The sequence below is a fragment of the Euprymna scolopes genome, chromosome 24 (assembly GCF_053919585.1).
Source record: "Euprymna scolopes isolate OS-2025 chromosome 24, ASM5391958v1, whole genome shotgun sequence".
Taxonomy (NCBI): Eukaryota; Metazoa; Mollusca; class Cephalopoda; order Sepiida; family Sepiolidae; genus Euprymna; species Euprymna scolopes.
In genome coordinates, this window is record NC_136505.1 from 16,703,618 (window position 1) to 16,729,776 (window position 26,159).

At 35.5% G+C, this 26,159-nt stretch overlaps 1 protein-coding gene across 7 annotated transcripts in view; it reads right to left on the reverse strand.

The window, feature by feature from the left end:
• The window catches only part of LOC145246606 (cytosolic carboxypeptidase 1-like), a 331,801-nt gene that overhangs the window by 90,427 nt on the left and 215,215 nt on the right, over nt 1-26,159 (reverse strand). For 4 of the 7 annotated variants that reach the window (XM_080108270.1, XM_080108269.1, XM_080108273.1 and 1 more), the window contains 3 exons: nt 22,724-22,851; nt 15,016-15,099; nt 1,980-2,530 (listed from right to left, as the gene is read on the reverse strand). In XM_080108270.1, the coding sequence (XP_079964396.1) occupies nt 1,980-2,530; nt 15,016-15,099; nt 22,724-22,851 (763 nt within the window). Of the gene's footprint in view, nt 1-1,979; nt 2,531-15,015; nt 15,100-22,723; nt 22,855-26,159 lie in introns of all 7 variants that reach the window. The other 3 variants (XM_080108268.1, XM_080108267.1, XM_080108272.1) reach the window with 1 other exon arrangement.

A 26,159-nucleotide genomic window follows, 5' to 3' on the forward strand; every position in this document is an offset into this window, starting at 1 on the left:
TTGCATTAGCAGCAGAAAGTGTTTGAACATGTATGCAAATTGAGAAGTGTACTCAGACTTGCATCTGAAGAAAAAGAACAAAAGGATACCACCTGGTCAGGAAAGAAAAAGTTGATACCGAAGAAGATGAACATGTAAAGTGAAGGCAAGAATGGGCTGGCTGTGACCAGCATGTGGTCGAAAGAAAGAGAACCGAACCAAGTGAGATGGACATGTGGCAGAAAGAAACTTTTAAACTGGTGTCAAGACAGAGAGAAAGAAAGACGGTAATAAACGACTTACGTTAAAAAAGAAAAAAACTGATGACCTGGATTTTTATTAATTTGTTTTTACTTGTTTGTTTCTGCAACATTACAGGGTTACTATTTGGGATAATGTCTGATAGTGTAAAGTGGTCATGATCTATCATACTGACATGCTGCCACTTGTTAAAAAAAACATCTATTATGCCGGAACATATTTTTTCCTCTTTTTCTTTTTCTCCTTCCTCTTCCTCCGCTATGACGTCACCTTGCATCACAGTTTGATTATTTGCATATACATGTCATGCCACTGCTTCTACATACGTGTCAGTGGTTTCATATGCAATAGAGCACAGTAAGAAGTTGAGCAGTGAAATGTTCGTTCACATTATATTTAACATTCTGCAGGTTAGTACTATCAAGGAAGCAGGAAACAGGAAGGGAATTCCAAAGTCTAGCAGTTCAAAGGAAGAAACTATTAAAGGAGAAGGCTTTCCGGCATCTAGGAACCTTAACAGCGAAAGGGTGGAACTTTGCTCCTTGTCAGATTAGTCAAGGATATGTATGTTAAAAGGGCACAAGTGCTACGAGTTCATCAGGGTACATTGCATTAAAATACTTGTAATACAGATACTGAGGAGATGTGGTAGGAGTTGGAGCTTGGTTAATAGTGAAATAGATCTGACTGCGATTAAACACAGTTCGTCTGATCCAATAATCTGCTTTGGTATCCATTACACTACTAGCGCCCCATGCTTCTGCTGTTCCATTCTACAAAATAAAATTGTTTCCCTAGAAAAGACAACATGATTCCATTTCCGTTTGATAAAAACCGTTTTTTTTTTTTCATTGCAGACCATCTGCCAGTTGTATATAAATCCCAAGAGCAATAGGAGCCTTCTATCATGTCTGAAAGTGACACAATGTTCAACCAGCGAGATCAGAGATGTGCCATTGTACTACTCATGCTCTCTAATGATTCAAGTTATGAAAGCAGAACCATTACTAGCATCTTCAAATTGCAAATCCAGATGGTCCAACGCTTGAGGGCACAACTCAACAAAGTTTCCAGCCATGGTTATGGTCTTTGGTGCAGCTTCAAGTGAGGGCCACAACATGCCACCTCACATCTTACAAAGTTGGCTTGAAAGTCAACACCAAAGTGTACCTGGATGTGCTGAAGAGTGTGGTGATCCCCTGATGTAATCAGGTGGCCATTGGCAGACCCTTGGTGTGGCAGCAGGACTCGGCGCTGGCTCACAAATCCAAAGAGACCCAGGCTTGGCTTCAGAAGAAGTGCTATGACTTTGTACCCTTCTCTCACTGCCCCACTCCTTCTCGCTGAATCCGCCGGACTACTTCATTTGGTCTTAGATTGAGAACATCACCAACATAACCTCCCACAACACCAAAGCCAACCTGATCGCCACCATCCACCATGTATTCGCCAAGCTCCTGTCAGCACTTGTGAAAAAGGCATGCTCCCAGTTCTAGACCCATATCAAGGCAGTGATTGAGGCTGAAGGTAGCTACATTGAATAGATGTCAGCTCTACTACATAATCAAGTTACCTAAATTTAATTTTTCAAAAAAAGTTTTAAAATAAAGCTGTAGTGTTGTTTTCTTTAGGGTGACAACTTTATTGTTCCACCTTGTAAATAACGGAAATTAAAATTATTTTCTCAAAAGTGCAAAAGAAAAATTTGATTTCACTTTGATTTCAATCAAATTTCTTACCTTGATACGATCCCCTTCTCCATGTGCAATGGTTCCACCTGCGGAAGAGACTTGGCACCAATATAGTCAGGGTAAGCAACTTTCTGAAATCGCGAAATGCTCTTTGTTTTACGAGCAAGCTTCAGATAAACATCACTGTTGTGGTTCATGGTGTCACGGAGGCCAGGAAATTCTGATGGGATGGAAATGTCCACACTGGATTCATTCTCGTCTGCCAGTAACGTGGATAATGAAGTGATGTTGAGAAGATTACTGAGACTGGCTTCCGAGCTCTCACAGTGATAGCTGCGTTTCTCCTTCATTGATCCTTTCTCAGAGAGGCTGGTTATCTGCCTGTTGCTTCCTTTCAGTTGAGGGCTGGAAGGTTCACGCTGGATCCTTGGGGTGTCTGGCTCCAACTCTGAAGCGGCTAACATAGGCATACATAGGGGCAGTTGATCCAATTTTTCGGTGAACGATGAAGTCTTTTTCAATCCTTTTGATGGTGACTCAGGAGACAGTCTGTTCCCCGTAGGGGAAGGACTTAACCTATCACTGCTTTTGGACGAAATCTAAAATTAAAAATTTTAAAAGTTAGTGCTAGTGATAAAAAATTTAGTAAACATCCTTAACAAAGCGAGAACAACTCAAAATGGTGATCATTTTATTTTAAATTTACATTAAAATCTGATCTCTCACTCTAAACTCCAAAATAAATTTGTAAACTATTCTGTGTCTTCCCTCTATCAAAGCATGTTCATATTTTTATCAAAATTATAAAAATTTGGTCGGTTATTACTACTGTAGTAGATTGATTTTGTTCTTTTGTAAAAAGAAAAACAAAGTAGTAGTAGTAGTACTACTACTAATACTACTACTACTACTAATAATAATAATAATACTAATAATAATAATAGCAGCAGCAGCAGATAGCTAGCTAGCTAGCAGGACCTGTTGAAATTACATGAAAAATATATTAAATCAACAAATATATTTTGATAAAGCTGATATCCTTCTGGATAGTGCAAAAAATAAGTTTTTGGACAGAAAACCCCATAACATACAGCAAATATGAGTCTATTAACATTTCTATGAAAATAGTGTCCATTTTATAGCAGGACCTGTGTACTGCCATTGCCTGGTGGAAGTATGTCCCCTATCCTACCTTTAAAAAAAACAAAAAAACAATTAAATCACGGTTGTTAGTGGCAACCATTACCAACTCAGTAAAATAGCGGACACTGACACCCGTAGCCAAAATGAATTTACCATGCCGAAGTAACAATGTTAGTATCTGTAAATCCATTCTTAACATGAGAATGATTTGATTATGCGATGTGATTATTCTGTGATTTCACCTAACATGAAAGTAAATAAAAGTAGGATAATGTGGCTTATTAGATAGCAGTTATTACCGCCCGCCTATAATGTATAATTAAAATAAAAGAATGAACTAAAAATTAATTATAATCTAGTTTATTTATTCCGGAGAAAACCTTGTGTCACAAGGAAAAGAAAGAACCAAAAAACACTGTGGCAGGCCTGAACAATGATTCGTGTAGCCTTCAAATTTTTCTTTTTAACTTTGTCATATTTTTTTCCAGCAATTATCATTGAGTACAGGCTTAATTTTCAGATTAAAAAAGAAATTTAAGTTAGTATTTTTACTGACTGTGATAGTCAGGAGTCAAATTGTAGTGATAACATTCTAACAAATGGAACACACACTTTTTTTGGCCACATCAGTTGTTAATGCTGCCCCTTGCCATTAAATGTTTCCCTTTTCTGTTGGTAAGGTGTATACAATATTTTTCAATGTATTTTAGTAATGTGAAAGCTAAGCGTGTAATCTATGATAAGCGCCATAGAAATATGCGAAAAACTGAAAAAGAAAAAATCTAAATGCTAGTGACAGCATTAACAATGGGAATAGCGAAAAAAGTGAGTGTTCACTGTAATAGAATGTCATGATTCCAAATTTAAGCCTGTAAATGCTGCTAATCGCCTGAAAAATTTACAAATAAGTGAAAAATGAAAAAAGTAATGGTAGGGGCAGCATTGTTCAGGTTCACCAATTCTTTTGTTGTTTTTTTTTTTAAATTATTTTGCAATCTGAAAGTTATGTGTGTTTTAAAGGTTCTAAAAGGGTAAATGTGTCCAATAGCTAACCCTAATTGGGTTGCCAGACTCGACTAAACATTTGAAGCCAAATCTATCAGAAAAAAGGCCAAAAAAGGTCAAATTGATAACTATAGCCAGATTTTCACAAACAAAAAAGCCAAATTTAAAAGAGCGTGCATGCATAAATATATAAACATTTATGTATTTTACACATCATTATTGTTATTTTTTGTGTGCTTGTATAGATTAGTGATATTTTAAACCGACGCATTTCATATATATTTATATATTGAAGAGTTTAGCTTCCAAATAATCATGTCTTTTTTTTATTACAATTTGTTCTGAAAAAAAATATATGGAATTTTATCAAAAGAAATATGTTGCAGAAAAAAGTTTGTTTTATTTCATTCAAAAACTCCCATATTTTTTTTTGGGGGGGGGGCAATATTTGGGAACTAACCTCTTCAATTTAGTCCAGATTTAACATCTTAAATGTAGTTTCGGGTAATCTGTAAACGAGTAACACATGTAAAATTGTTGCTGACAAATAGTCTTGCCTTAAGCCAAACAGCATGCGCACGTGCATTGTTTGAATGGCTGTCAGAAACTATAACATTATTACATAAAAAACTGTTTGTTGGCAACAATTTTATAAGTGATATTCATTATCAAAATACTGGAAAACCTAAAAATGTCATCAAATCGCATGGAAAAGATAAAATAATTAACAAATAAACTTCCATATTTTTTTGTTTTTTTTTTGTTTGTTTTTTAGGAGAAATCTTTATATAAAAGACACAAATATTTGGGAACTGAAGTCTTTAATATATGAATATATACAAAATGGGTTGGTTTGAAACATCACCAATCTACATGTAGTGTGTTTAATGGTAAAAAAAAAAACTAATCACAAGAGCTGTGTAATTTTTTTGTTCTTTTTTACTATGACATCGACAACAACAACAACATCGAAGGAGATTCTTATAGTGTATAGTGTGTTTTAAACTTTGTAAAAGAAAGTTACAAAACTGGTTAATTAACGTTTGTTTAATGATTTTCTCTCTCTTGTATCTTTTGATCTTACATAACTGAAATGACCTATGCATTAAATTAACTTGACGCCGGGCAAAATAATATGTCTTTTAGTGACACCATAAGCGTTTGTTTATAAAGCAAAGAACTGGATTCCAGAAAATGAGAATTTTCAAAGCTCATCCAATCAGAATGGACGGACTTTGAAAAGGGAGCTAGAAATTGAAAGGATTATGAGGTCTATGTACGTATGAGCCAGTTACGGTTGGTGTAATCACAGAATCTGTGGAACAAGTAGAATTCATCCTGGTGACACTAGTAGCAGTGGTAGGACTAAATATTTAGTGAGAAAAATAGGGACTCCTTCCTCAATAGATGTTGCGATTGTGATGGTGTTGCTCGTAGGATGCAATGTAGCATTTTATTGTCATAACTGAATGTGTCTAAAGTGGTGTTAGAAAGCTACATAAGATAGTGGCTATTAGCCCAGATGTATTGAATTTGTATGTGGCATCTGTTGTTGCAAACTGTTATATTCCTAAATACTTAGGAAATAAAGACAAACGTGAGTTACACCGAGTGGTATGTGTAATGGGGTTTATTTATAATACAGAAACGTAAGGCTGCTCGCCTAAGGTAAATAGAAGTACATAGTAACAAGTATGGGGAAGAAAGTCTGATAATCAACACGTAAGACTATCCGTCTTACTGCGACTGCTTGTCTGCCGCTGTCTGCCGCTGTCTGCCAAACAGTCCAATATATATATACAGTTTGTAACCGGTGTATAGCCAGTTATGTTCCTTCACAACACCTCCCCCTGAAGCTGAAATCTTCCTGATTTTAGCTTAAATACCTCTTCCTTTTAGGGTCAGGGCTTAATCTCCTGGTAACTTTTCTCTTTCTTGCGCTTTTCCTTCTGGTCAGCGTTACCCGGGGTAAAGGTTTCTGTCCAGCCCGTATGGTCGGTTCAGGCGAAATATTCATTGTTTGCGGTACACACGCTGGTTTTGGTATATCAAAAATATCGCACAATGTTTCCATTGGTGTCTCTTCCACATTTGGAGACAGTCTGGGACGTATTTGATTTCTGTGTCTTTTGCAGACAAAACTTAATCCTTGGATGGTATAGACCATGCTCCCAATCCTTTTTTTTGATAATACCTTCAACCCACTGATTTCGTCCATTTTGAAAATTTTTGAAATATACATTTTCACCTGGGGAGAAGCACTTGGTATTAAGGTTTTCTTTTTTGAAAACTTTCTTTTTCTCTGGTAGCAGCCTATCGAAGACAGATCTTATCTTTCTTGCAAACATTAGCTCAGCCGGGGAAGAATTGACATTATTATTAGGATTTGGTGTCACCCTGTAAATTGCTAAAAATGTTTGAATACATTGTTCGTCTGTGTCCGTAGTAAGATTTTTCTTAAGTGCCCTTTTAAACGTATCTACAAATTTTTCGGCCAACCCATTCGATCGTGGATGGTACACAGGTGTTGTCATATGTAGAATATTTAGTGAGTCACAGAATTCTTTGAATTCATGAGCAGTAAATGCTGTTCCATTATCGCTCACTAAGGTTTTTGGCACTCCAAAACGGCTAAAAATTTCATTAAGCGCACTCACAGTGTTTTTTGCTGTTGGATGTCTAAACTTAAATATTTCTGGCCATTTTGAAAAAGAATCTACAATAATCAAGTAAAAATAACCATTTATAGGTCCCGCATAATCAATATGCAGACGTGACCAGGGTAGGTCCGTCTTTGGCCATGGCGTCGTTTTTACTGGAGGATCTCGAGCTGCTAATTGACATCCTCTGCATGTCTTGACACATTTTTCAACTTCCTTGTCCATACCAGGCCAGTACACATATCCTCTCATAAGGGATTTCATTCTCGAAATGCCCGGATGACCTGTATGAAATTCCTTCAGAATTTTCCTCTGTAACGTTAGTGGAATTACGATCCTCTCACCATACATGAGCACATCTTCACAGATGGAAAAAGGCGTTGTTTGATCTACCTTTTTATTTTTTTTTATCCATCCCAATTGATTTTTCATTTTCTTAATGAAAATGTCATTTACTGCCTCTTTTTTTATTTTTTCGAGAGTTACCGGAAGTTCACGTATCATATTACACATTGAACTTGTACATTCACTTTCGTCTTTAAGCGCAGCAATTACCGTTTCTTCGAAACTTTCGCTTCTTTTAGGGATCAACCGTGATAATGCATCTGCGTGTCCTAACTTTTTTGAGGATACATGTTCCATCTTAAACTGATAGTTTAAGAGGGTTACAGCCCATCGCTGTAATCGATTCGCAGTATGTGTGGGAATGCCTTTCTTTGATCCAAATATGGTAAGTAGGGGTTTATGGTCGGTTTGCAAAATAAAAGATCGTCCATGGAGAAATCGATTGTACTTTGTAATTCCAAATATTATCGACAGCGCCTCTTTTTCAATTTGGCTGTAATTTTTCTCCGCTGCAACCAACGTTCTTGAAGCATGGGCTATAGCTTTTGTCCTACCATCCTCATACTTGTGAAGTAATACAGCGCCAACACCGTAATCACTGGCGTCCGTTGCTAGTATTAGTTCCTTTTCTGGATTGAAATGTGCCAATGCTAAGTCTGACAGTAGACATCTTTTGATATTTTGGAAAGCAGATTCACATTCCTTATTCCAGTTCCATTTAACACCCTTTTTCAGTAACTCGTTAAGAGGAGCTCTTAAATTATGTATGTTAGGGATGTAAATTGCATAGTATTGAACTAATCCCAAAAACGATTTTAATTTTGTCACTGAATCTGGAGCAGGCATCTTTTCAATTGCTTCAGTCCTTTGTGGATCCGGTCTTCGACCCTCTTTGTCGATTATTTGACCTAGATATTTAATTTTTTTCATAAAAAAATCGCATTTTTCTGGGCTCAATTTAAAACCAAATTCCTGTATTCTTTTGAATACTTCTTTTACATGCTTCTTATGATCTTGCAAATTTTCACTTTTAATTAGGATATCGTCAAGGTAGGCCATTGAAAATTCCAACCCTGCCAGCATCGTGTCCATAATTTGCTGGAAAATAGCAGGAGCAACCTTTAATCCAAAAGGAAGCCTCTTTAGCTTAAAAATGCCCTTATGAGTATTTATGCCTAAGTATTTGGAGCATTCATCGCTGATCTTAATTTGCAAGTAAGCATCTGAGAGGTCTATCTTAGAAAAAATTTTTCCTCCGTTAAGCTTAGAGAACAGATCTTCTGCGGACGGAAGGGGATAATTATGGTCCAATAGACAGTCATTTAAACCCGTTGAAAAATCTCCACAGACCCTTATTCTGTTATTTTTTTTCTTTACATACACGGTTGGACTTGCCCAATCTGTGTGGTTAACTTTTTCAATGACTTCCAGTTGTTGAAGTCTATCCAACTCTTTTTCGATTGCGTCCATCGCTGAAAAAGGCACATTCCTTTTAGGTTTGAATACTGGAGTGGCATTTTTCTTTAATTCAAATTTTGCCTCTGTCTTAATACAGAGTCCTAGTCCTTCGGCAAAAACATTGGGAAATTCAGTTTTCAAATCCTTCAGGAAGTCTTCCCTTTGGTTTGCTTTTTCTGCAGTTAAAACGTTACAAAACGAATTTATGGGTTTCTCCCATAAATTAAACAGGACAATCCAATCTACCCCAAACAGGCATGTATTCTTTCCTGGTACGACGTACACTTTGGATTTATGAGTCTGGTTAGCGAATGTCACTTTGCATTTTAATTCTCCCTTGAACTCTAATCTTTTGCCGCACACACTTCTCGCCGTCTTTCTGGTTTTCGTTAATTCAGGTCGACCTATCCTTTTCCATATATCTTCATTTATAATACTAATATCTGCACCGCTATCCAGAAGCAATGTAACCAGATGTCCATTTATCCGAACATCAACATATTTCCGTCTTTCGCAGCTTTTTTCTTTATTCATGCGAAGCGTATTTACATTATCGGTCCCTTGTCTTTTCTTCTGGGCACAGTATGTTCCCTTGTGACCTCTGAGACCACATTCATAACATATTTTGTTCCTAAACCAGCAGGTCTTATTGTTGTGTCTTAAACTACCACAACATTTACACTTTAGCTTTGGGTCTTTGTATCCTTTAAGGATCCTGTGTTCTTGGAACCTGGACTTTCTTGTGGTCCCTTGCCTTTTTACTTGCTGCACCTTAAAAATATTTTTCTCTTCAATGCGAGTGTTGTCTTTCTTTATGTTAATCAGACGTTGACACTCTTCAGTGACTTTTTGCAATGTTATGTTAGGATCCGCCTCCATAATTGTTAGGATCCGTGAACGTATATCTTTGTCCCTTGGTGCTGTGAGACCTTGTACAAAGATTAAACATTTAAATTGGTCTGCGGAAATTTCATTCAATTTAAATGATTCGCATAAACAGTTCACAGTGCAAGCATATTCTAGATAGTCTTCAGCTTCTGCCTTCTGAATGTTCAAACATTTGTATCTAGAGTGAAATAGGCTATCCCTTTTATCAAATATTTTCGACAAGGTACTAATTGTTTCCTCGAACGAAACCTCCTCCGGTTTTTTTGGTAGAATTAGATTTGCATACTTGGTGTTTTCATCAGTACCCAGTTTTTGTAATAGCAGGGTAACTTTTTCCTCATCGGTCCAGTCTAAACATCTTTTCGTAAAAATTGTTTCGTATCTTCTGTAGTATGCAGGGAAAGTAACACCAGTATCCGGGGAGTAACGAAATTCCGTTAGTGAATTTGAAATACCCTCGGCAGAAAAATTAGTCTTCTTCCCGGTCGACGTTAGAATTAGCTTTTCTAAATTCTTTTGCTGTGTCGACATTTGTCGTTGTAGTATGTTTGTTTGTTCTTGTTGTGCCTCTAAAGTTTTTTGTGTTCTTTCTTGTTGTTGTTGCAGCTGTTGCTGTAGCTGTTGTTGTTGAATTTGTTGTTGTTGTTGTTGTTGCGCTAAAAATTGTTGAGTCATTTTTGTCTGTTCCTGGATGCTAAGGGCTAGAGCCTTAGTTAACTCTGCTAATTGTTCCATGTTAGCTTCTAGTACAAAAATGTCTTTTCGAATTCTACACAATAATTCCAAAGAAAAATCGTAAATTTACGTATATCGTAAATTAGTAGCAATATGCAGACACAACACGTTTCAACAAAGTTCATCCATAGTAATTCAACAGGCTTTGTAAAATAATTCTTTTTTTTTTTTTTTTTTTTTTTTCAACAACGTAAGTTCATACACAAAATATTTCTTACTTCCCACGACAAATAGTTCCAATTATTTATATAAAGGCAATAACAAACAATTAATTTTCCAAAAAAAAAAAATATATATGGCTGCCGTTCCCACGTGGCATAAAATGGTACAATAGTCATTGTATTTATATTTTTTCTTTCGAAACTCGTAATCCTTTAGTGTAGTTTCGAATTCAACTTGCGACCATTTTTTTTTTTTTTTTTTTTTTTTTTTTACTTGTCAAAATAAATATAAGTTCCACTTTACCTTGAACATGTTTCTATAATTTTTTGTGAGTTCTTTACGAAGAAAAATCCGTACTTTTCGCTACTTTAGGTAGGAAAAATTTTTAAATTCATTGACGCACGTGGTCAAAAATCCTTGTGTAGTTTGTTTTTTTCGTAAAACAAAAAATCCTTGCATTGTACACAGTCCTTGGTACGGTAATTTATCTCTGTTAAGAGAAAGAACATCCTTTCGTCGCCATTGTTATATTCCTAAATACTTAGGAAATAAAGACAAACGTGAGTTACACCGAGTGGTATGTGTAATGGGGTTTATTTATAATACAGAAACGTAAGGCTGCTCGCCTAAGGTAAATAGAAGTACATAGTAACAAGTATGGGGAAGAAAGTCTGATAATCAACACGTAAGACTATCCGCCTTACTGCGACTGCTTGTCTGCCGCTGTCTGCCGCTGTCTGCCAAACAGTCCAATATATATATACAGTTTGTAACCGGTGTATAGCCAGTTATGTTCCTTCACAACACAAACCGACGATACTTTGGTTCAGAGGGGAATTTTCACAGTCTTTTTATATATATGGAGATATAAAACTGATCCAAAATGAGATAAATTAATAAATACAAACTATGTTCTGCATAATAATAAATAACAAATAATAAAATCACATTGTAAGAAACAATCTTTAATTTACTCCTTCAGTCCAACATTTCTTGGCAAACAATGTTTTTTTATTTGCCCTGTTTCTTTTGAATTTTCTCTTTTTTACGTAGCGTTTTGTTGACTTCTTTCTTAGGAGAAGAACGACTGCATTTTGAAATTACTATGAGTTTATTTCCTACATTACAACAACGATCATATATTATAATGATATTCTAAATTAGGCTACACCAAGTGGAGGTCACTCTCATATACTTGTCTTGAGTTGCCAGATTGGTCTTTTTGAGACCAAATTTAGTGAATTTGGTCTTTTTTCCAGCAGTTTGGTTTTTTTTTAAGTATAACATGCAGTATAACTAAGATAATAGAATTATTATATAGATGGCCAATTTGTAGATTAACAGCTTCAGCAACCCCCAGAGATTTTACTTTTTTAGGTACTTACGTGTGTGTAACCACCTCGTAAAACTTGATGAAAAGAGAAAAAATAGCTGTGATGTCTTTGAAGTCCTGACAAAGGCTTCTAAATAACAAATAAAACAAACAAAAACCTAATAAATGTTACTGTGATAATTATTGGGTGGGTTTCCACCAACATTATGTTTTATTTCTTTTTTTAAGTGATTATTGAGACTTCACAGATGTAACGAGACATTACGGCCATTTTTTCTTGTTCTTCGGTAGCCCTCAATATTACTTGTTTTTTGAACCGAATAAACATTTTACATTAAATAAAAACACTAAAAACATATCCAGTTGGGTAGAAAAATAACGTATCTTGCCCTTGATAACATTCATTTGTTATGCATTTGTTTTTTGACAACTTTTTTGTACCTCTGTGGATTTTAATACAAATCCTAATATTTTATTAGAGGGTTTGTGCACTCACATATAAACTTCTTAAAATATGTAATAGGATATCTCTAGAGAAGATCCTAATTTATATGTGCTTCTGGCTTACACTTGCTTACACCACTGCATTTATATTTGCCCTCTATCGGCCCCACAACAGCGGAGTTACTATCTTTAAGAGCATATCTGATAAAATAGACCACATCCTGTCTGCACATCCCTCGGCTAACATCCACATCTGTGATGACTTCAACGTCCATAACATGGAATGGCTGACCCACTCAAATAAGATGGATGATGAGGGGAGGTTCTGTCATGATTTTGCCATTGCTTATGACCTCACTCAGATTGTTCGCGAGCCCACCCGTGTGCCCGATACTACAGGTCAATATGCAAGCCTCCTAGACCTTTTTCTCTCAACTTCCCCTGAGCTATGTTCATGTTCCATTGTTTCTCCTCCAGGATCCTCCGACCACTCCATCGTATCAGTTAAGATAAAAATGAAATGTAATAAGTCCCCAGACGTACCCCTCCACCGTACTGTATACCGATACTCCATGGCTGACTGGGATAGCTTCCGTACATTTATATCTGATCTACCTCTGCATTCCATGTTTAAAAAGGATGTGTCCTGTATAGTATCAGACCTAACCGAATGGTTAATTGTAGGCATAGACCGATTCATACCATCTAAAAAATTCCAACAAAAACCTACCAGCCAGCCATGGTTCTCCCCAGAATGTGCTGCTGCCATCGCGCATAGAAATCACTTTTTCCATAGCTACCAATGTAATAGATGCACTGAGACTAAAGCTGCTTTCAGGAACGCCAGCAACCACTGTAAAAGAGTAATAAAAAATGCAAGAGAGCTATATGCCCAGTCTGTTAAATCCAAAGTAGATGATCAGTGGCTTGGTTCCCACCAGTTCTGGCAAATAACAAATAGGATTCTGAACAGAAGTGTGCATTCTATCCCAACCATTATCAACGGACCAGAAGTCGTCAGCTTCAGACAAGGCCAAACTATTTGCCAAGAACTTTGCAGCTAATTCGACCCTATGCGACGAAGGCCATCAACTCCCCATATTTCTTCCGATAACACAGAATGCTAGGAAACATACAAATATCCGTGTATGAGGTCGCCAAGCTAATCAAGAACCTTGATACCAGTAAAGCAACTGGCCCTGACGGCATCCCAATTATAGTGTTAAAAAAGCTTCAACCAGAACTTGCTCCCATACTTACGAAACTGTTTAAACGTTGCCTTAAGAAGTGCTTTCCAACACCCTGGAAAACATCATCAGTATGCCCTGTATTTAAGAACTCAGGTGATAAGTCATATCCGTCTCAGTACAGACCAATAAGTCTCCTGTGTGTCATGAGTAAGTTGCTGGAATCCATATTAAATAGAGAAATAGTCAACCACCTCAGCAGAAATAACCTTCTTAGTGACACGCAATATGGTTTCCGTTCTGCAAGATCTACCGCAGATGGGCTAACGGCTATATCTCATAGGATTAGTGAATCTCTTGACAAAGGCTTCCTTTCCAGGGCAATTGCTCTTGACATATCAAAGGCCTTCGACAAGGTATGGCATAAAGGCCTACTTCACAAGATCTCCAGCTACGGTATAACTGGAAATATCCTCTCTATCATTAAATCATTTCTCTCTGATAGGCTCATAAGTGTAGTGGTTGATGGACAAAAATCAGAGGCCTGCAGTATTAATGCTGGAGTCCCTCAAGGGTCAATCCTGGGCCCAACTCTCTTCCTGATCTGCATCAATGATCTCCCTAAACACATACTGAAATCATTTGTTGACATCTATGCTGATGACACGACCATCTAAGGCAACATATCAAAGGCTGTAAATAACAAAGCTCTCTCTGATTCTCTCTCTGATCTCGAACGAGTGGTTAACTGGGGGAAAACGTGGCTGGTTACCTTTAATGCATCTAAAATCAAACTCCTATCTTTACATCATCCACGCTCTGATCCCCATCTGGCATCAATTGAAATGGATGGCTCTCGTCTAAGAGAAGCCCCATGTTTTGACAAGCTTCTGGGTTTGACCTTTACTCCTGATCTGAAATGGAACACGTACATAAAGTCTGTTGCCAAGGTTGCTGGAAAGATGGTGGGATCCTTCTACCGCTCCAGAAGATATCTCACTACTGATGCAATTCTCTATCTATATAAAAGCCAAGTACGTCCAAGGATGGAATACTGCTGCCATATCTGGGCAGGAGCTGCTAAAAACAGCCTATCCTACCTTGACAGAGTACAGAATAGACTTCGTGACTTAGTGGGGGATGCCTTTTTCTCTTCCCTGCAACCTCTCTCCCACATAAGAGACGTTGCAAGTCTATCTTTGTTTTATCGTTATTTCCATGGCAGGTGCTCGTCTGAACTCCAATCTCTGATCCCCCCTCGCCAATCTTTTACGAAAAAACATCCGTCTAGCTGAATCCACTGTCAAAAACTTTCCCCACTCTTTATCTATGCCTAAATTAAAACGTAGATTCCATGAACAAAGCTTCTTTCTTAGAACTGCACGCCTGTGGAACTCTGTTCCGTCTGCTTGCTTCCCTCCTGACTACAACTTGGATGTCTTCAAGTCCAACGTAAACAAATTCCTGATGAACCGCCCCCTTAAGTAGACACTTTAACTATCCATACTAACGTACTGTACTTGCAATAACCCTTATCCCTGAGTGGCTTTCGGGCCTTGATAAATGGTGACCACCTTGTAAAAAAAAAAAAAACAGGTGTTCTTAGCTTCTAAATTTGGCTATAAAAATGAAGAAAAGTTGAGACAATCGATATATACATGTAGTTAATATATATGATGTATTTCTGTATAGAGTGTCACAATTTTTTTTTTTTTTTTTTTTACCTCCGTATCCTGTAACTCCATGAAGAACTTCTCATAAGTTAATCTCAATTCTTTTTCACATCTCGGCGCAGGTTTTGAGGATTCCTGAAAAGAAAATCCAATACAAGTTACTTTTTAACAACTGCTGTAAAATAAGTAATGTCATAAGTTATTGCCCTTGCTAAAGATTATCTCCCTTGTTTTAGAACTATTGCTTTTGGGATAACTACTCATTTAACTTTCTTGACCTTCGGGCAAATATCACAGTGTAGTATCTGTCTGATGCTATACTTCACCTTTTCTGTCCTCGGTCAGTGGAGGAGAAATATTACATGATTTAAATAATTTTTAGTTTTGTTCCTATCTAGAGTACCCTTTTTTTGGGGGCTGGATTTTCCCCCACATTAAAAACCGACCTTGTGTCTAACTCTTTCCTCATGGGGAGGCAAATAAATAGGAAGTATAACACATAGATATTTACCTTTCTTTTGTCATAAGTTAAGGGGATTAGCAATAAACTAAGCATTTCTCAAAGGGTGAAAAGACAAAGCCTGGGAGGGTACACCTTCAATAACTGCACAGGATACAGGATTATATACCTCAGCCAACAGAAAACAAGCCACCTAAACAATGGCTTAGACTCTTGTGGTTTTAGGGCATTTGGTTCTCTCCCACTGTAAGAACTGTGACACAAGGGTTGGAAAGTAGGATTGAGAAGTCAATGCTCGATGTACTCTGACTTGTATAAAATGCCTGGGCAGCCGCATCAGTATTCCCCGGTAAGGGCGCCTGAGGCGATTAGCAATAAACCCCTTAAAAAGAGAAAGAAAAGCCTGGATGAATGGACCTCCTAGAACTGCACAGTTACACTGCAATTAACAGGGACCAGATCATTACAGGAATAGTCTAATCTCTGTTGATTTCGGGAGTTGAGAATATAAATAGAAATGGCATTATTCAAGCATAAAATTCTTTACTTTTAATTATTATTTTGGTTCTTATTTAGAATTAGTTTTAAACAAAAATACAGACAAATCTTTATGATGTATGTATCCGTCACAGAACGAAAATGTTGTATTCCAAAAATCACCTAAATTGATCAAATAGTTTAATAAGAAAATCAAATTTTCTGACGTGCAAGACAGAAGAGACAGGAGCCGCCATGTTTTTTTAAAATGTGTTAAAATTCAACCACTATATACGATTTTCCCCATTCTCTATCTGTGACTAAATCTGAACAGATTCTATGAACAAAACTTCTTTCCACTAGTTGAATAAAACGTGGTAACCTTCAAATCCAATGTAAACAAGTTCTTGTTGAGCCATTCCCATAAATAATCAAATTCTACCCAATTTACATCATTATTGATTACTAAACTACCACCTTACATTCATTAATCCTTATCCTCGAGTGACCTTCGGGCCTTGATAAGTGATGACTCCTAAGTAAAAACAAAATTTAAAGGCTGACAACTCAAGTCGACTATTGAGATTTTGTTTGCATTCAAAACAATTAAATCTTTTTGTTGTGCTAAAAATCGTAAACTTTGATTTTTTTTGTTTAAAAAAAAATTTGATCAATTCACGTGATTTTTGAATATGACATTTTCGTTCCATGATAATTACATACATCATAAAGATTTTTCTTTTTAATTATGTCTAATTCTATTCTACTGGATTAATTACCCTGTCCGTTAATATTTTTCCATCATGAGTAAGGAAGGTCCATGTCCAGAATAAAGACTAATATATATATATATATATATATATATATATATATATATATATATATATATATATATATATATACAGAAAACTCTTTAAGGTGAATGTACCTGTCATGGAACGAAAGTGTCATATTCCAAACCAAAAAGGAATCAAGTAGTGTTTGTTGTTTGTTTTTTTTAATAAGAAAATCAAATTTTATGAGGAAGTGAAATGTTGTGGTTTGATCCGCCATGTTTAATAAATAAGGGAGATATAACTCAATTCGAACTACCAAGATCAAAACCAGCCTTGTAATGGCTATAATTTAATATTAACATGGCTAAAAATAGTTCAAAATGATTTTCCATATAAAAAAAAACCCTACTTGATCAATTTGCGTGATTTTTGGAATATGATATTTCCGCTCTGTGATGGGTACATACATCATGAAGATTTTTTCTGTATTCCCCCCCCCCCCTCAATTAGATTGAATTCTGGATAAGAACCATAAGTAATGCCTAAAATTTTCCTGATATTTAATTTATAATTGCCATATTCTACGTGTGAAGTATCAACTTATTTCATAAGAGTAGTCTCCCTTGATTATAACACGTAAAATATTGAGGGTAGGGGCCGCTGATGAAAAATCATCATCGGTTTAAACCCCGTTTTATGTTGACGTGTATTTGACATAGGTTAAAATTTAAATACTTTTTTATTGAAATGCATTGCGATTCTAAGAATAAATCTATTTATATAAAGTTAGCTAAGTGTATATTTTTATGTACAGAATTTATGCATAAACTATTTAACCGATCATTATGAATTTTTGCTTGGCATAAGGATGGGTAACGTGGGCTATATTTAGTTTATTTTAATTTTATGCATAAAAGACAAAAATGAGGTCGAAGCCGTTTGTGAAAACTCGATTTTTGTAAAATTTTAATTATAGATATCAGACATTAATTATTCTCTAAATTTTCAGAGGTTTTGGGGGTGATAATATATAAACATAAACTTCCATTTGAAAAGTCAAATATTTCAGATTTTTTTCTGTAAATTAGAATTTGATGCATAGTCATTTAATTAAGAATTTCAATTTCTTCTAAAAAAATTTTAAAGCTTAAACTTGGAATTTTTTATATTTTTTAGAATCAAAATCATTTAATGGATTTTTATAAAAATTAGAAAATGGATTCTAGATATAAGGTTTATATTTTGACTAGCTGGCCACCCAGCGTTGTCCGGTCATACAATATGCTTAAACATGATATTTTAATTTATGCAGATTGCATATGCATTATTATATAATCAACCTTCCCTTGATTATTACATATTACAAGGAATTATTTGCCCTAATTCGCAAAAAAAAAAAAATTTTTAAATAATGATATTATCGTTCATCAAATTCCATCATGCTTGTTTACAATATCACGTCAACTGATATTTGGGCTTGACAATGAATGCCCTGGAAAAGTCACTTTTGATTAATGTTTAGTTTTAAACTATGCAAACAAAGAAATGATTTGCGGCAATTTTGAATGGTACCTCTTCTTTTTTCTTAAACTGAACTCATTGATAAGAAAAAAAAAATGGTGAGGTACACCCGGACTTGAACAGGGGATCATTCGATCTGTAGTCGAATGCTTTACAACTAAGCTATATCTCCAGATTGTGATAAATCTGTTTTTTTTAAGAAGAAATGATTTGCTGAAATTTTATTATCTCCCTTTGCCGGTGTAATGTAAAATATTTCCATGTAAAAATTATTCTTTTCATATATAAAGAGAGAAAAGCTATTTTTAAGATTGGATTTTTTCGATTTTCGATACTTATCTGATGAATTTCTGTACAAAACATATCTAAGAACACTTCCAGACATATAATTAGCTTTGTATGAAATTTGCAAAAGATAGGCTCAGCCGTTTTGTGAACCTATGGGGGAAGCAACTCATGCACAGATGACTTTTATATAATAGTAGAGATGTTATATTTATAAGTGGACGTAAAACTGTTTTGTTTGAGAAATTAATTTTACCTGTCCTGGGATGGGTATTCTTCTAATTTATGAATGAAATAATGTATGTTTTTTCTTCTTTTTTCTCAGAGTAGTGTGTCATTGTACAAGAGAATCAAGTCTACAAACATTAAAACTATAAAAAAACATAAAATAAATAAAATAAAAAGATGCCACAGTCTAAAAATAAGCACACACCTACAAAAGAAATTTTTTTAAACAATATGTCTGGCACAATGCCAGGAAATACATTGTGAGGAGGCTAAATGTAAGACGAACTTCCGATAAAAGATTTTTAACTCTAAACTTATTTTTTTTTTTAATTTATATGTATTACATTACTGTAAGCTTTTGATTTATTTCGTTCTTAAACACAACAATGCAGTTTTTATGCCTGTGATGGCGTATGTACATTGTGACGCCTAAAAAATGCATTTACGATCCTTTTTTCAATTCAACTGTATTTAGTACAAATAAACTTTAGTCTATGTCTGACTTGTCCCCCAAGTTTTTTTTTTTTGTTTTTTTTCTGGTGATTTTATCATATTTAAATGTTTTCTTCAGTATTTTCCTTGAGTAGCGTTGTTACGCTTTGATAATCGGCGACGCTCGGTGAAAGCCAACGGTTGACATCATGTTCCAAACAAAGTTATGGTGAGTTGTCTGGTTCAAATTCTGCACCAGTACCCATTTGTGCACGTTCTACAGTCTTTATTTTATCACTGTTCGTGGTACATGAGATACTTTAATGATCGTCTCATGAGAAGGAGATGTGATTCTGAATTAGCTTTACACTCACCGGACCTTAAGATTTTTGGCTGTGAAGTTATCTCAAAGATAATATCTATAAAAAACAACACCTAGACTACGAGGGGCGTGCAATAAATAATGCCCTTGACCCACTTCCAGTTGTCTGATCTAGCTGAAATTTTGCATGTGCAATGATTTATATCTCTACGAGTTATGTGGCAAATTACAGCTCTGAACTAATTGTGGTTTCTGTTTTACAGGTGTTTGAACTGAGTCAGGTGTGAAATGGAGCCTGTTGAATGTCGAGCAGATCCGGTTTTTGTATTTGAAAGGACGCACACCACAGGAGACTTTTAATGAAATGAAAGAAACTTATGATGATAATACCCCATCATATGACCTTGTAAAACGCTGGCATTGTGAATTCAAACATGGCTGGAAGTATGTGGAAACAACTTCCTGACCTGGCCGCCCCCCCCCTTCTGCCATTGATGAGGCATCTGTCCATCAAGTTGAGGCTGCCATTTTGGAAGATCAGCGCATTACTATGCGCCAAATAGCCCAAGATGTCAAGATTATTATAGGGTCTGTGGAAACTATCATTCATGACCATTTGCATATGCATAAGGTGTCTGCCAGATGGATTCCTAGGTTGCTCACACCATTCCAGAAGCGAGAATGAGTCGAGTGCTCGAGGATGAATTTAGAGATGTGCCAAGAAGATGAGTCAAAGTTTTTCAAAAAATGATTACACAGGATGAAACCTGGGTCCATCACTATGATCCAGAGACTAAAGCCAGTCAATGCAGTGGAAGCACTTGGACTAACCACCTCCAAAGAAGGCAAGGGTGCAGCCCTCCGCTGGCAAGGTCATGCTCACAGTATTCTGGGACCAGGATGGAGTAGTGATGACAGATTTCATGGCAAAGGGTACCACAATTACAGGAGCCTATTATGCTTCACTTTTGAGGAAATTAAGGGAAGCTATCAAAATCAAGAGGCGGGGCAAGATCAGCAAAGGTACCCTCCTCCTGCAGGACAACGCTCTGGTTCACAACTCGCATGTCGCCAGATCAGAAGCATGGGCATATGGTTATGAAATTAACCTCCATCCTCCCTACTCTTCTGACCTTGCATCCTCTGACTTTCACTTCTTCCCAGCAATGAAGTTGTTTTTGAAAGGAAAGCGTTTCCCAGATGATGCAGCCTTGATTTCTGAAGTCACGTCGTGGTTGGAGGACCAACCTAGAGTGTTCTATAAAAACAGTCTCCAGAGCTGCATCAAACAATGGGAGAAATGCATAACTCTCGGTGGTTCATATGTAGAGAAAAACTAATAACTGTGCCAAGTTTCGTTGCTCTACTGCTATGGGAAGTGGGTCAGGGGCATTACTTATTGCACGCTCCTCGTATTTCTGAATCAAAGTGGGCCATCAGAGTCAAAATAGTGCCAAGAGAGAAGAGTGTCAGAATTATTGGTACTTTTGCATATTGTATGCAGACGTGTTTGTCATTGAAACGTGATAAAATAAAACTGTTGAACAGCCATGACTGAAACTTGGTTGGCTAAGTCAGCAATGTTTTTAAATGAGGATTGATTATTGATATTATTTGGATTTTTCAAACTATTGTCCTCATCTTAAGTGTTATTTTCATAATATTTTGGTTGATGTAACCTACGACTTTCTTCAGTAGTATCTTGTCGACCTTGGGAATCTTTTTGTTGAACTCAGAGTTTTTAAATAATAATGATAATGCCATTCTATCAAATTCCGTCTGTTTTTGTTTACAATATCATGTCAGCTGATATTTGGGCTTGATGATCTTAAAAATAGTCTGTCTTCTCTTATAGATAAAAAAAAGAAGAGTTTTTACAGGGGAATATCTTATGTTACACCGGCCAAGAATTTTATCAGGAAATATTTTATGTTACACCGGCCAAGGTTACATCGGTGTAACATAAAATATTCCCCTGTAAAAATTCTTTTTTATTTATAAGAGAAGAAAGACTATTTTTAAGATTGGATTTTGTTTGATTTTCGATACTTATCATATGAATTTCTGCACAAAACATATCTAAGAACACTGCCATAAATAAAAATTAGCTTTGTGTGAAATTTGCAAAAGATAGGCTCAGCTGTTTTGAAACCTATGAGGAAGGAACTCGCACACAAAGTAACTTTTATATAATAGTAGATAGAGATACAGTTAATGATTTCAGCTGAAATATCGAATAAACACGAAACTCAATAGCATTGTCATCTATAATACAAATCTCACCTGTCTGTTTAAATATGTGTATGTATGTATGTACGTCTGCCTTAAACTTTCGACAGAGGCGACGGATTTTCACAAGATCAGTATCGTTTTGAAGCTCGTACCTTCGGACAACAAATATAAAAAAATTGGCTAAAAACATTAATTATTTCACCCTCAACTGGGCACTTTTCTACAGGGAGGGGGGGTCGATTTTTTTGCCGATATTTTCGAAAGTCATTCCATTTTTTAGATTATCTAGCCTTAATTTAAACCTTCACCACTTCCGGTTTGGCGATGGACGCAATGGCAAAGATGTTACAGTTTTTTTTTTTTCATATTCTTTTCCTTCTACCTGCCTACTACCATTTATTTTTTTTGCTCAACACACACCTCCAAAAACCCGGGCAACGCCAAGCACCCAGGCTAGTTTTAGATAAGTAATGATCTACAAGTGAACTGCTATAGATTGAGGCAAACACCGTGAATACAGATTTAGTTTTCCAAGTTTTTTATTTTTTCAAAAGATGATGAAGAGGCAAAGTGTTAGGTCCCTAGCTTTATAAAAACGGGTGCGTGTTTGGAATAACGAAAATCAAAAAACTGCATTTCAACTAAAAGCAATATTATCCACTTAATTGTTATGTCGAAATTAGTAACATATTACTACATTATTACATGCAATATTTACTTTCATGCTCTAACGATCCACGATTACTGCAGTTACCTCCCCTGCTAGCATAAAAACTATTCTGTATATTTTTTTAGAACTTACAATTAACTTCAAAAACAATTTTCATTAATAATTTTCTACTTTATCATTTTTCATAATTTTTGGACATATTACTAATTTCGACATGATGATTGAAATTCAAGTTTTCGAATTTTTGTTATTATTCCAAACATGTAAAAACTGAAAGTGTGTACTTATTTTTAGGCAAATAAATAAAAAAACAAAACAAGTGCCATTAAAATTATTTAACGAAAGGAAGTAATTGCCTTGCTAGTTTCATCCTTGAGATCTTCCATGACATCAACCTTTTCTTCGTTGAAACATTGCAACGTGACTCCTTTATCGAGTGTCTCCGCTTTCTCCCAACTATCATTCTCAAGTGAGGGTTGCATGTCTACTTAAAATAAAAAACACAAAGTTAATAGAAAACAATCAAACAATAGAAGAAACTGCAAAAAAGTAAATAAAAAAGTCAATAAAGTTTGCGGTGTGGGACAAGATCAAAGTGTAGTATCTGTTCTTCCGATGCTGCACTTCAATTTCTTGTTCTCTGTCAGTGGAGAAGAAATCCTTCACGACTGAGACAATTTTTTTTGTTCCTTTTCTCCACATTAAAAAACGACTCTGGTATATAACTCTGTCCTGTGGGGAGGCATTGTAAATAGGAACAATAAATAACTATAAGTACCAAAGTTGAATATATGGACAGAAAATAAAAAGAAACAGTAGAAATCGTATATATATATATATTTCATGATTCTTTGCGGGGGAGGGGGTGCAGAATTTAAATATCGCAATCATGAAGGGAAGACTTTTATAATTCATGATTAAAAGTAAAATGTGTTTTAAAAAAAAGGAGGGAGGGCAAAGAAAAGGAAAGAAAAATAAAGAGAGAGTCAGCTGACTGGTTTTGCCTTCACTTTCTCAAAACTATGGAGGGATTTTAAAAAAGAAGAAATCGAAAATATGTACATTTAAAATAAAATTACATTGCATTCCGTTATATGTTGGGGGGGGGAAAGGCGGGGGAGTAATTAAAATAAAGCAACGTTAAATTTTTCAAAGATCCTAGAGACTAATCATGCTCAAACCTAAGAGATATTCCCTCTGTTTACAGAAAGAAGGCCTTCTCAATCAAACATGAACAGTCTCCAAGACTGCCCTTTATAAAAGTCATGGGATTAGCATGCTTTCGTTCCATCAGCCATAATTGGGTAGAAGTCCTAAGTAATTCATTATTATATTTTGAGTGTCACTCGCACTAAGGATTGAACCTTCAACCGCCAAAAGAGTGTAACTTTTCAACTGAATTTTACCCAATACTTTATTTATTATGCCACAGATCCTTGCAAGGTTCAATTATCAGTGCACATGATACTCAAAATACAATTGTGAATTACTTAAGACTTCTACTCAGTTATGGCTGACAGAACGAGACCATGCTACCCCTGTGGATTAAATAAAGGATTCTGTTTGAAATTCCGTGCAAATTCTTGAGTTCAACAAGATACGCCTGAAGAAGGTCAGAGGTTACAAACGACCAAAACGTTGTGAAAATAACACTTAGGATAAGAACAGTAGTCCAAAGAATCCAAATACAAAAAAAATAATCGATCCTCATCTCAAAAATGCAGAAACATAAATGTTTTTTTTTTTATTTACTTGCATCCCCACGAGTACAGATTTAGAGACAAAATCAATTTTTAATCTTGAAAAACATCCAGCTACCAAAAAAGAACGCTCTAGACTGGGACAAAAATGCAATATTTTGTAGTCTATAAACAGATACTACACCTTGCTTCTAGCCAAGGGATAATACATCTTTATTAACCAGCAGCAATATAAAAAGTGCACAAGCTACGCCCATAAACGAATATCCAAGAAAATGATAACATATCTATACAAACATGCTCCAAACGAACTGAACTTACACACAATAGAAAAAACTAAAAAGGGCCAAAAACTAGCAAAACGACCAAGGTAGCCAATTCAATTGACTACCGCGGTCGTTTTGCCATGTGGCCATGTATAGTCATCTACAAAATGTAAAAAGAAACAAACCAAGCATGCCAGAATCCCCTCCAAGAGTGAAAAATTTACTTTCACCATGACTAATGTTTGTGCAAAAATTTATTGAGAAAAGTGCGAACAGACGAACAGGAATGGATTACTAGGTCCAATTTCTCCTTTGTTGGTCCCCCAACAAAAAAAGATCAATAAGTTAAATATCCAGGCTAAATAGAGAACACACAAAGGAACAGGTCAACCATAGGTCAAATAGGCCTTTGTCCGATAAATGCATTCTCATTCGCTGATAGGAAGGGCGCGGTGGATACTAGTAAGCTTATTGGCTAACTAAAATTTCAATAGAAGAGGAGCATATAAAAACGACAAACAACCACAGAATTCGCGCATAAGCCTGAAGAATCCTAAAGTGGATGAAACGCGGAATATTCAGTGTAGCTTAATCGCCATATACATTTTATAACTTACTATATATATATATATATATATATATATATATATATATATATATATATATATATATAAATGTTTATTTGTGTGTTATAAAAATCTGTATGTAAGCAGACCTTTTTTTTACAAAGAAGTCACCGCATATCAAGGCCCGGAGACCACTCAAGGATAAGGGTTAATGTATGTATTGTAGTCATTGAAGCAGTTGCATAATAATCATTTGTAGAAGTATTTTGTATAATAAGATTATTTATGAGGACGGCTGAACAAGAACTTATAAGGGTTACATGTTTTATAGAAACTCCATTGAAAATTTTCTTTGATTCCATCTAGGGTCACTAGGAGCAATTATCGGTTAGGTTCATAAAATAACTGAAATGTATAAGAATGTAAAGAAATGAAATTCATTTTTTTTTCTCTCAAATAGATTTTCTTCGCTTCATAAAAGAAAACCAAACAAAGAATACCTCCTCCCCCAAAAGAAACGTTTCAAAATTTAAATAATTATTTTTTTATTGGTATATTTTAAAAAATTAAATTCACTTTGATTCGTTAAAGCCATTTGCCGTTTTACAGTCGTCAGAAATGCAGCATCAACAAGTAATTCTCTCTGTAAAAGAAAAACATCATTTTTTTTTTTTTTACTTTGCCTAATATTGCAAATGTTAATTTTTATTTTTCCAAGGCAAAAAATTGTAAACATGAGAAGAAATTATTTTCATACAGGATATTTTGGGTGAATACCACCAATTTCAAATATATAATGTTTATAGTTCATGTCTGTTATATTCTATAATCACATTATGGAGGCTACTTGGATAAATATATTTCATTTTGATCAAAGAAAGTGCAATGAAACTGATATGTTTGGGTTTCATGCATGTAAAAAAGTAAATGCGTTCGATTTATATCTGGAAAATTATAGATATCAAAAAATAAAAGAAATGTTAAAAGGTTCAATGGGTTGTAGCAAGAGGGCATAGGGGTCACCATCGATTCTCATGGAATGTTGAATGTGTTCAAGACTGGTTAAAGATTGTATTTTTTCGAACTACTGTTTGTTATGATGTCAGCACTATTTTCTTATGTGCAAGGAGTATGACTTTTTGGCATAGGAACACACGCAGGAACAATCCTGATTTGAAGCTGAACAACATGGCTTAACGCGTCAAAAAGCCATCTTGTATGAATGTTGATAAAACGTTAATAAGACAACAATGCCTCTGT